The 12,249-nt window shown below is 39.9% G+C and overlaps 1 protein-coding gene across 5 annotated transcripts in view; it reads left to right on the plus strand.

The window, feature by feature from the left end:
* Positions 1 to 12,249, plus strand: part of EPHA3 (EPH receptor A3) — a 263,757-nt gene that overhangs the window by 222,697 nt on the left and 28,811 nt on the right. For all 5 annotated transcript variants that reach the window (XM_077342202.1, XM_077342201.1, XM_077342205.1 and 2 more), the window contains exon 11: positions 6,163 to 6,348. In XM_077342202.1, coding sequence (XP_077198317.1) covers positions 6,163 to 6,348 — 186 coding nt within the window. The remainder of the gene's footprint in view (positions 1 to 6,162; positions 6,349 to 12,249) is intronic.

Below are 12,249 nucleotides of genomic sequence, written 5' to 3' on the forward strand. Positions count from 1 at the left end.
AGACTTCCTTATGTGCAGCCTTCAGACTGAAAGTAGCTTATTGTCACAATAGTGGACCTCTGACAAGATGCATCGACAGACAGATACAATGCAACCCTGCCACAAAACATAACTTGAATAACTTTTTTGTTGTTAAAATTCTGCATCAATAACAAATTATTCAAACAAATGCTTACTACCCAAGGAGAAATGCATGAGTCTTAAATGGGTCCTAATAAATCCATACTGATCAATAAATGATACCTTACTTCATAGCAAGTAGAAACAACAGGAAAAGAAAAAAGGCATTTTTTTTAAGTTGGCTTTAAAAAGTTGTCCCCCCAAAAGTGCAGTGTTTTCCATCATCTTCAGTCTAGGCAGGCAACAGCATACCCTAACTGGCTACAGTTCTTTGTAACTAAGAACAGAGAAAATAAGATTGATAACGCATTTAAGAGCAAGTGGTGAGGCCGCCGGCAGAGTCCCCAGAATGTCTTGTTCTGCACTGATGAATTTCTCAGGTACAATGTAAGCTCCTTAGGCTGCCTATTTTCTGTGAGAGATTCTTGTCTGATAGAAAGAGAATCTATTCTAACCATCCTTGTCAGTTTCACCCAATCTCTGCTAACTGGTGCAGTTTCTAGGAGTGGCAATAGATACTTCAACAGCTGTTTGTATTCCTAAACAGATGTTAATGCATTCAGTTGAAAAGCTTTAAGATGTTTTAAAAGCATCCAGATATTAATTAAAATGATACTTATCGTAATAGGTCAGTTGCCAAAAGCCAGCCGTGTAAAGTGGAATGGGAATTCCTTATCATCTGTTTTTAGACTGTTTAGATTTACAACAGGGATTCGGTTCTACACACACACACACACACACACACACGTGCACATTCCACATACTAGGAGCAAAGACATATAAATATGCTTTCAAATTTGTTTTCTATTTTGGTGTCTTTCCAGCACAGCCTCAAGGTCACGAACAATGAAAATAAGCATTTTCATCAATTTTTAAATAGGCACCAGAAGGTAGTTTCTGTATACCCAGAGAACTGTGAGCAGACCTGTATATATAAACAGATCTCTGTCATATCCCTTTCCTTGATTTACCCCTTTAGGCCTCCAGGAGAACTGTTCTTGTGTTGTAGCCTTTCTCAGTAATGCCATGAGATGTGGAAAAGCTCAAGGAGAAATTAAATAGGGGAGGAGTGTTAAAAGATGCATACCCAGTCTTTCTTTCCATACAACTGAAGCTGAAATCCGGCTAATACTCGAATAATGGCCATGGCTAAGTCAGGGACAAGACAGTATGCTACTACTTATGATGTCACAGGTGCCTGTGAATTTCTCTGTTCTGTAGACCCAGAGACATGAGTACTGGGATCCTGGTGGGACACAAGTTTTATCGTCATCATAATAATGTATGTGAATATAATATTTGTAATCTGTAAGTGGTCTTTCCTCATTGTTAACTTTTGATTTCCTTATAAATTTCATATGTGAGCTTTCAATAGATATCAGGCTTTTGAAGCTGCTGTAAAGATAATGGAAATAAATTTCTTAAAAGATTGAAATCTATCATCAGTCTTTGTGGAGCAGTCTTTGATGGGAAAGAGAACAGATAGCACTTCTTCCGTTTGAATATTGGAACTTGTGAGTGTTGTTCATGAAAGCAAGCCCAAGAATATTTTTGAGAAAACATAATCAGCAAACCTCAATGGTATTTTTGTTTTTAAATACAGAAGCACAAGTACTAAAGCCAGTGTAATGTAATGGCTAAGACTGCCAGACTCTAACCTGCAGAACCAAATTTGATTCCCCACTCCTAGACATGAAGCCTGCTGAGTGACCTTGGGCCTGTCATAGTTCTCTCAGAGCTCTCTCAGCCCCACCTAAATCACAGGGTGTCTGTAGTAGGGAGAAGAGGATAATGTGATTGTAAGTCATGTTGAGACTCCTTGAGGTAGGGGAAAGTGGAATATAGAAACCTACTTCTACTCCTCTTAAGCTAAATTCAACTGTATATACAATAGTTTTTCATTGAAAGCACATGAAAACAAAGAAACAGTAGGATCTTCCCATTATGATTGAGGAAGTGGTGAACTCTGTGACCATAACCTGTCTTACTGACAAGTCACTTGGTCAGCATGCATTTGATTTCTTTTATAAGTATGCCTATAAGGAGATAAACTATACCAGGTCCTGCTTCTATAGTTCAGTTCTGTAAAATGTCATTCTGTTCTTACAATCATGTAAATAAATGCACTGTACTAATCACCTATCTTACGTAAATGAAAATATATTTAACATTCTTTGCTGAACTCAGGTTGTTGACCCCGAATTTCTGCATCCTAACAGGGATGGATTACCTAGTTTTCATTAAAGAGAGCTTCAGCACCAAATGCCTAAGACTCACAAAGCTCATACAATGCGTTTGTCTTATCTGAACAGGAAACAGAATGCCAGGCAGGACCCTGTGCATTGCAGAGTTGTGATTTAAAGCATACCTAAGAGGGGAAACTCAGGCTCCGCTCCGTACAAATCCTCAACACAATGCAAGTGATTACGGCAGCAAGTGCCTCAGTTAATAGAAATGCCCACTGTTGCCTGAATAATTTAAATAATGTAAAGTTGTTCCAGTAATATGTACTTACTTCCTATTCACAGACAGTCTAAAAGAAAAACAAACAAACTCCTGGCATATGTATGTGATTTGCAATAAAATTATGGTGTTATTCTTTGCCGCAAGGAGAGATTTAGTAAAGATCAGAAATCAATTGTGTGCCTCCCTGGGACCATGTAATAGTGGTATCCCATGCCTTCCTGAATAGTCGAAAAATGACAAGCATTTCTTTTTTTCTTGTACATCTTCACAACTGATTCATGATGCCCATTTCAAAGACAAGAGGCTTGATACTGAGGTAACAGCTTAATCAACAGATAAAAGCATGCCTGAAAGGTGACTTCCAAATACTCAGCCCATTAAACATCACTTACTTTGCCCTTGACTCTCTTTGTTGAGACAACCACAGAAAACAAGTGGCATTGGCTGGTGAGGACTTGCACTGAGCCCCACTTGCTCCACTGCTACCAGGATGAAGGAACCCAGGCTGGGAGCAGGCCCTGGGCGTGAGGCTGAGGTGGTGGCCGAACCCTGTTGCACTGCCACTCCTGCCCACCTTCCATGCCTGGTCCCACCCTCAGGAGAGTAGGGCAGTGTTGGAGGCACAAAGAAGGCAGCTGTAGGGCAGGCAGCTGAGGTGGCAGAGTCTGTGTATGCGTGCATGTGAATGTATCTGTGCATCTGCAAGAGAGACAACAGGGAGGGGGGAGGGGGCAAGGAGGAGGTTGGGGAAGCAAGAGGGAGGGAGAAGGGGGTGGAAGAAATCTGAGTGTGCATGCTTGTCTGCGTGTCTGAAAGAGAGACAGAAGGTGAGGGAGCAGGGAGGAAGTGGGGGATGAAGGGACAAAGGCAAGGATCAGAAGCCCCAGAGCTGGTAGATGTTCCCATATAACTTATGATAATATGATGGTCACTCATTTTTGTTTCATGTATTATAGGTTTTCTCATATGTGGCCTTTCTAAAGGCCTCATGGGAATTAGAAATGGGGTTTAAAAATCATAAATTTTATTTATATATTTATTTGCTTCATTTATACTCTCCCTTTCTCCCTGATGTGTGGACAAAACAGCTTACATGATTTTCCTCCATTTTCTTCCTCACAACAGTGAGGTATGTTAGCCTGAGTGGCTATTTGAACCCTGATCTCCCCCCTGCAGAACTCTTACCACTATACCACATTAGTTCTCTGTATGATGAAGTAATGAATATTTAGAAGAAAAAAATTGCTCTTTATTCCCATACTTTCAGTGCTACAGTCGGAGGTTACTGATAAAGAGCAGCCTGGACTCACCTGTGGTTGCCACTGGCACAGTGAGGGAGCCAGGGAGAAGGCCCACAAAAAGGAGGCCAGGTCGCTGGCAAGAAGCACGGTGTGCACCTGGCTGCAGCAGAGGGGGGTGGAGCAGTTGGTGCCCTTTATAAAGGAGCTGCATTCTCAGCTCGGCCTCTTCTACTGAGTGAAGCTGCCATGATTGACCCACCCTCCCATCGTGTTTAGATTGAAGAGGTTGGAAGTTTTTTTCAGGCCACCTGGGGATTATGGTTGCAAAGTTTTCAAAAAATTGCCACAGCTTTTGGATTTGGAGGGCTGGCAGGGGACAGAGCCAGTTTTGAGGAGAGTCCATCTTGCGTGGCTGACTCCCCAACATAGGGGCCTGAAAGAGGAGGCGGCCTGCAAGACATGCCTACCCAGACAGGAGGGCAAGGGGGGCTCATAGGCTCGGGCAGCTTTATTTATTTATTTTTATATATTTTTTATTTTTATTTTTTGCCTAATGAACTGTTGCTCAATGGTATAGAGGGGGCAAGGCAAGTTACCCTCTTTACCTGAATATCAAACATCAAACCCATGCAAAGAATTCGTAGTCTTAACAACCACATTTTAAAACTCTAAAGTAGAGCTCTTCAGGCTGTCACGGTACTATAGGTATAAGAGCCTAACAAAAAACTCAAGAGTTGTTCAAAACATTTAAGATTTATGCAAAGAAAATAAAATGTAACAACTAAAATCAGTAGTCAAACTGCGGCCCTCCAGATGTCCATGGACATCTGGAGGGCCGCAGTTTGACTACCCCTGCTTAAAATGTTAGAAGATATCCTGCAAAATGTGGGGTCCCCCCACTTTTCATACTTTACATGGTTTTGTTTTGTTTTTAACTCTCAGGGTTTCCTAACTATCAATCTAATGCTACTGTTTGAAAAAGAGCAATGTTTGCTCTGAGTAAAGCATGCCGGCAGATGTGGCTGACAGAGGTCAGGTTTTTATTCATTACAATCTTTGTTATCAACTATGTAGTTTCTTAAGTAGGAGTTAGCAGCTCAGAGGTGTCAGAAAAATGAAAATAAGTTTTCAGGCAGACTGACCTTTTTGACTTACAACCAATTAAAAAGAAAATACAACACACTGCAGTTCAAAATATACACAGAATATTTTCTCCTTTTATGCTCTTCTGTGCAGTATTAATGACACCTTGCACTGGTTCAGATACTGTTGCTGGCTTTTGGAGAAGCTGATGGTTTTAAGATGATGGTGAAAATTCTGAGCATGTTTGTGAAGATAAAAAATTGTCATACTGTCACGTGGCACATGTTCTCCTTGACCTATCCCCCTAAATTAGCCATGTATAATACATTATACAAGAGAAAGCTCAACACTTCCAGTCTCTGAGGACAGTCCAAGAATGTGAAAAGTGACTGATCTTTCACTCAATGTAGATGTAATTCCTGAAAGGAAGTAATTATAGGGAATACTGTGCATGTGCTGGCCACTTTTGTTTGGATGAGGCAAGGATTTTTGTCTGTTGAGCTGTCCAGCAAGATTTTGAGAATATTTAGCACATGATTCCTAATGTGAATGAAGTAGCAGACTTTTTCAGTTATTATTTCCATGCATACCAGAAGCCTCTTGACTGTGCATATGTCTTTCCAGTACTCATAGTCTCCATGTTCTCTGAACAGGGGCAACATATGTATTTTGTAGACGTGTTCAGGTCAAACTGGATTTTCACTTTCATATGTGCATGAAATATGCATTAGTTATCCTTGTTTACACAACATTGTGTATATCAGAAGCATCATGCTCCTGATACATGTTGGGATCCTGGTACATGTGGATATAATATTTGAAAAAGACTAACAATAGCATGATATGTATCAATTTGACACTGTTGCCAGCTGAGTAGTCAGTTCCTTGGGGCTCCAAGATGGTTACTATAATGATGATGATGATAATTCTTAAAATATCATTTATTTAAATAAACCATTGCTGTATTATATTACTACAGTTCAGTAAATCTTGAGTCATTGTTATCGTTACTGTTTTGAAGAACTGACTGACACAAAAACTTCAGTCTTAGACTTGGATCCTCTCTTCCATGGCAGTGACTATCCAGGATATACCACACATTCAAAGAATTCAAAGGCATGTTTTCAGTAGGCCTGCTATGTTGGGATAGTAATACCTGGTACAAGTAAAGGGCATGTATAAAATGCTATCATCATTTAATATTTTCCCTGTCTCCTAACTTCTCCATATTATCATATCCTTTTATTGGTAGGTGAGTTTGGAGAAGTATGCAGCGGTCGTTTAAAACTACCTTCCAAAAAGGAAATCTCAGTGGCAATCAAAACTCTGAAGGTTGGCTACACAGAGAAGCAGAGAAGAGACTTCCTAGGAGAGGCAAGCATCATGGGACAGTTTGACCATCCCAACATCATTCGGTTAGAGGGAGTTGTCACCAAAAGTAAGAACCATTATCCACTGAGAAATTGTTTTCTCACCAGTACAGTTTTCCAGTTCTTTTGAAGGCACCCTAAGGAGACTAAGAGAAGTGTGTCACTGAGAGAACTTGTCTGCAGCCATCCACTGATCACAAAAACATGTTTAAACACAATTTGTTTGGAATAAACCCATGCATGAATGAACTGGAACCCTAGTAGCAATACATTTTGACTTACACTCATATAACAGGCATTTTCAACCTCAAAATATGGATTCAAAGATCAGCTTTGAACCATGTCATAGAATCATAGAATCTTAGTGTTAGAAGGGGCCATACAGGTATCTAGACCAACCATCTGCTTAATGCAGGATCTGCCTAAAGCATCCATGATAAGTATTTGTCAAGCTGCTGCTTAAAGACTGTCAGTGAGTCTTTACTGCCTTTACTATCTACAACTTACTACCTCTTTAGCTGATTCCACGGCTGAAATACTACTCTGTGATTTCCCCCCACCCACACCGATATCTAGCTTGTACCATTCTTCAACTAGCTTAAACCCATTACTGCAGGTACTTTCCTCTACTGCTAACAGGAGTCACTCTCTGCCCTCCTCCAAATTACAACCTTTCAAATACTTAAAGAGAACAATTATATTCCCTCTCTACCTTCTTTACTCCAGGCTGAACATTCCCAAGCCCCTCAGCCTTTCCTCATAGGGCACAATCCCCACATCCTGGACCTTCCTTGTCACTTTCCTCTGCACCCTCTCAATTTTGTCTACATCCTTTCTGAAGTGAGGCCTCCAGAACAGCACCCAATACTACAGGTACTGCCAATAAGCACATATATAAGCAGCAAATGTCATGTTCATGGCCAATAATTTTTCATTAAAATTTGAAACTAGAAGAACTAACTGGAAAACCCAAGGTCTGTAGACAATATTTAAACGATTTATGCAAAATCACTCATTAACATCTAATTTCTAAGAATGCACCAATGTCCTTTCCAGTCTACTGTCCTAGGCTGTCCAGCTTCTCTGTGATTCAGAACAGTTAGGCAACAGCTGGTAGACAGTCAATAGGGTCCTAGCACTGTGATACAGCTGACAGCAACTCCTTATGATCATGTTAGTTTTAGTCATAACAGGCTTATAATTAATAACATATCCTGAATAATGCAAAACATATTGTCTGATCATTAAGTGATGAAAGCAATATTTCAGTACAATGGAATTTTCCACCATTTTCATTTTTAACTTACACAGAGGGAGCCAATATTTCTGTCATTTCTACACATACAAATATCTTACACATTCAGGCTGTATTCCCAAGAACACCTTCCTAGGAGTAAACCCTATTGGATAAAGTAGACCTAATTAGGATTTCTCCACTCATAGTCTTTCAGAATGCTGTGCACTCATGCCCTGTGGTGGTAACGACTGCAACTGAAAAGCCTTCAAGATTAAAAAAAACAGTCAGTTGGAATTGATTGCTCATAAACAGCTATAGGCATTCTGGCTGTTCTTACAGAAAAACATACTGCATGTTACCTCATGGTGTCAGCATCTGGCAACTGGGCAGCAAAAATTGTGTGGCAATAACTAGTCCAGGTTAATAGTCTGTTTTCATATTTACTTTATATTCACAAGAGGCAACCAAAGTTGAAAACAGGAGTACAGCAGCTATAAGCTCTTTTTTCCATGGTAGGTGCCTTTTTAAAGATTGAAATGCATCACGTCTGATGAGTGTTATTAGTCGGTATTAGTAATGGCAGATCCTATCTTTGAACTGGGTGTACAGCCTTTTCCAAGGAATAGCGTCATATTTTTGGTATTTGTTATAGATCTTAAAATCAATATATCTCAAGGTTTCAAAGCCCTCTTGCTTTCTTGGCCATTTAGACTACTGCGTGGAGAGTTTCTTAAGCACCAGACTGATTCTGCATGAGGAATTTGCCCCTGCACAGCCTCTCATTGCTCACGGGTTTTAGTGCTGTTTCCTCATGATGTTGGCAGCAACCTGTGGCTGTGCAGGAGTTGGCGTGAGTTTTCAATCCATCAATCAAATACTTTATTGGCATAATCATAACAAAACATCTATATAAAAGACAAGGTGATTTAGATCCCAGATCACTTGGAGAAAATCCCGTGGAGGAATTTTGCAATGCTTTCGATTACTTAATCCAATAAAAGAAAGTGCACTATTGTTGCAAGACTGTGAATCTTGCTTGCCTCCACGAGAGGGAATATGAGCCATTCTCTGAGATGGTTATGTTGCTCACAAAAGAGAAGAACATGTTCCACTGACTCAGGTTTATTTGCAGGACATGGGCAGAGTCTGTTGGTATATTGGATTTTAGCGTACCGACCTTTAGTCACTGCTGTTGGTAGGAGGTTCAGCTTTGCTATCATAAAAAATTGCTTCAGGGAAGGCGATTTTAAAGATGTAAAGTACTCTGGGATCCTTCTTGCTGGAGGATAGATTTCAAAAAAGATGGGAGAGCATGTTCTGCGTACTCCAGTAATAGTGTTTTGATAGTCGATATCCAGAATTCGTTGTCTGATGAGTTTTCATCCAGTTTGCTCCACAATGAGGGAAACTGCAAAATCCTGCTTTCCCTTTCTTGTCACACTGCAAACAGGGGCAAGGCCATCTGAAAGGAGAAATGCACAACAGTTTTGGTAGCATTGTGCCTGCCCTCATTCCAGATATTCAAAAATAATTGTGAATATCTGGAATTCTATTGGAAGCAAGCTGAGCTGCCTGGAAAACGAAAGTATAACATATTACTAAGACAGTCAGTCTTCAAAGACAATGAAATAAATATGTAGTAAATGGGTTTTCTGTGATATTATGAAGGGAGATGGGGCTAGGAGGAGAGCAAAACCTAGGACTGATGTCTCTTTGCACTTATGGAATCTCAAGGCAGGTACAGTCATCAGAAAGCACTTTTACAACATTCCTTTCCAGATCCAAAGTCGGCATAACTGCGTTATAATTCCACTGTTGCCCCATAACCATTTGCTGTAGATTAATGTTCAGCATGCTGACACAGCCCTCCCTGTGTCCTAATATTGTTGGAGTGGTTGCCTGCTGTTCTCCCAGCTTCTGCCCTCTGCTCCACTTGTCCTGCCAGTTCTGCTCTGCAAATATGTCCATCTCCCAGGACCAGCTGGCCTCTGCTCCACTGAGCCCTGCTCAGTACTGCCTCAGTGACTCTTTCAGTATTCTACTCGATGCCTGGGCCCTGTTGTCATGAAAGTGTGGTTGTTGTTGCTATGCTTTTGCTGAAGCTCTCTGGTTATTTGTACCTGGTACTAGAAAAACGGGAGTTTAAAAAAAATTGCCTTAGGTTTGTTTGTTTTTGGTGGGGGGTTGCCTCAGAAGGCCGTTTTCTTCTCTTAACTTCAAGGGAATTCCAGAAATCCATAAATTATACATTATAAAAAATACTGAATCCAATGTGTCCAAATCCTTAATCAGAACTGTTATGCTGATGTATATCCCTACTGAATTCCCAACACAGTAAAAGAATATTTGTGAATACTAATCTACTGTTTGCAGTATGATTCCTTTAGCATTTAGAACATGGCATTATGACCACCAGGCCACGACCTAAAACTTCAACCATGAATTCAGTACAAGGTAGACATGTTTAAAATATATATTGGCTGAAGAAACAGATTCCTGTGAGGCATTATTTAGGTGAAATTAAAAGTAATGGTAATCAAAATTCCTTTAGTTGCTGTTGCAATTTAGCCATAATTACAACAGCAACCAAATTAATTTTGATTACCATCATTCTTGGTGAGTCAATCAATCTCATACTTTCGATTATAGCTAAGATTACAAAAGCTGAGCCTGTATTTGCTTTTGAACCAATAGGTTGTAATGATAAATTCTCTAGTGCTTTGGAATTATATTTTACTGGTCATTACACAGTGTTTAAAGGTAAGCTTGGACACATTTCAAGAAAATAGAGCAAGCTTGTATATTATCCTTGGGTGTTCTTTCTGAAAGGAGTTTGCCAAGCATCTCTTCAAATATATATAGCGCATGATAAATAGGCAATGGGACTCTTACTTGGTAAACCAAATTTTGATGGATGGTCTTTACAAATGAACTGGCTATTCATGCTGATGTGGGATAATTCTTAACACTTGCATGGCAGGCTTTCCTAGGAAATCCTGCTTGGAATTAGACATATATATGCTATTTCAGGGCAGTGTAGCTTATTGCTCACCAGAGATGTGATAGGGTACATAGGCAAAATAAGACCTCCATTCTTCCAACTTTGAATTATTCCCCTGTTTCATATTTGTTTCTGTATTGAACTTTCCTTCCACAATGGTCTCCAGGGTGCCCTATAGGCAGAGGGCCTAATAGCGAACACACATGTTCTGCTTAGTTTACTGCAATTTGTAGCATTTTAGTGTAATAAATTTAAAAAACACTGTTGACACAAGTTGTTATCATGTAAATGGCTGCATTTTGATAAATGGATATAGAATGTTCCTTTAAAAATTAGGCTTGCTTTGGACCATATGTTTCTGATTCTACATCCATTTCCATTTCCCTTTCAGCATTACTGAAAACTTTTGTTAAAAACAGGATAAACCAGGAAGGGGAATTTTATTTAATAATTTGAAAGGTTTGTCCTTATTTGTTGATATTACTCTAACGCATTTTCAAATCGGTAAAATTCATACTGGACGAGGCAATTGTCATCAGGAAGAAGATAATACAATGCTTGAATCATGAATTCCTCAGAGCAAGAATTCATCAGATAAGATTCATACACAGAGAGAAGGATCTGGCTCAGTTTTTGACTAAGAGGTTTTTAAACATGTCATGATTCAGTAAGACTCTTAGCAAATTATTTATTTATAATTTGATTTATATCCCACCTCTCCCGAATAGTCATCTCAAGGTGGCTCACAACAATAAGAACAATATACCCCATAAAACCACATAAAGTTAATACTCTAAAATTCCATATAACATTAAAATAAATAACCATAAACTAAACAGAATCAGCAGGTGCCCTCTCTTCCAGTCAGCTGTTATAATCTGCCTTTGCATCTCCACCAACTCAAACGCTCGGGCATCGATCTTCCCTGATAGTTGTGCAGCACACCGTTGGGTGGAACCCCAATTTATAACTCTGGGCACCCTTGCCCCAGAGAATGTTACCATTCTCAGGTGTCTACCTATAGTAGCTTTGTCTGGTCACTTTGCAAACAGGATTGCAAGGGATATATTGCATTCTAAGGCATGAAATAATGCATTCCATTTAATCCTATCCAGCTGCATAAAGTAGAATGAAACAGTCTGTTAGGCAACTGCTGATTCCTGGAAACCCTACCTCTAATTCTTTGAATAAAACATGAAATTTAGCCAAATAAAATTGATGTGGAGTATTTGCCTGGGCTCCAAGATCACTGCAGATGAGGACTGCAGCAAAGAAATTAAAAGACGCTTGCTCCTGGGGAGGAAAGCTATGGCAAATCTAGACAGCATCCTAAAAAGCAGAGACATCACCCTGCCAACAAAAGTGCGTTTAGTCAAGGCTATGGTATTCCCAGTGGCAATGTATGGCTGTGAAAGCTGGACCATAAGGAAGGCCGAGCGTCAAAGAACTGAGGCTATTGAACTCTGGTGCTGGAGAAGACTCTTGCGAGTCCCTTAGACCAGTGGTCCCCAATCTTTTTATCACCGGGGACCACTCAACACTTGACAATTTTACTGAAGCCCGGTGGGGGGGGAGGGTAGTTTACTCCTCTATTCTCAACCACTGCCCTAACGCTCTGCTATGATAATGTTTAAACATCCCTTCAAAATAAGTTACAGACACACCACAACAATGACTATAAAGAACATTTTCTTTTCATGGAAATTTTAACTCATGACAATGACAAATCAA

Source organism: Paroedura picta, chromosome 6, assembly GCF_049243985.1.
Source record: "Paroedura picta isolate Pp20150507F chromosome 6, Ppicta_v3.0, whole genome shotgun sequence".
Classification (NCBI taxonomy): domain Eukaryota; kingdom Metazoa; phylum Chordata; class Lepidosauria; order Squamata; family Gekkonidae; genus Paroedura; species Paroedura picta.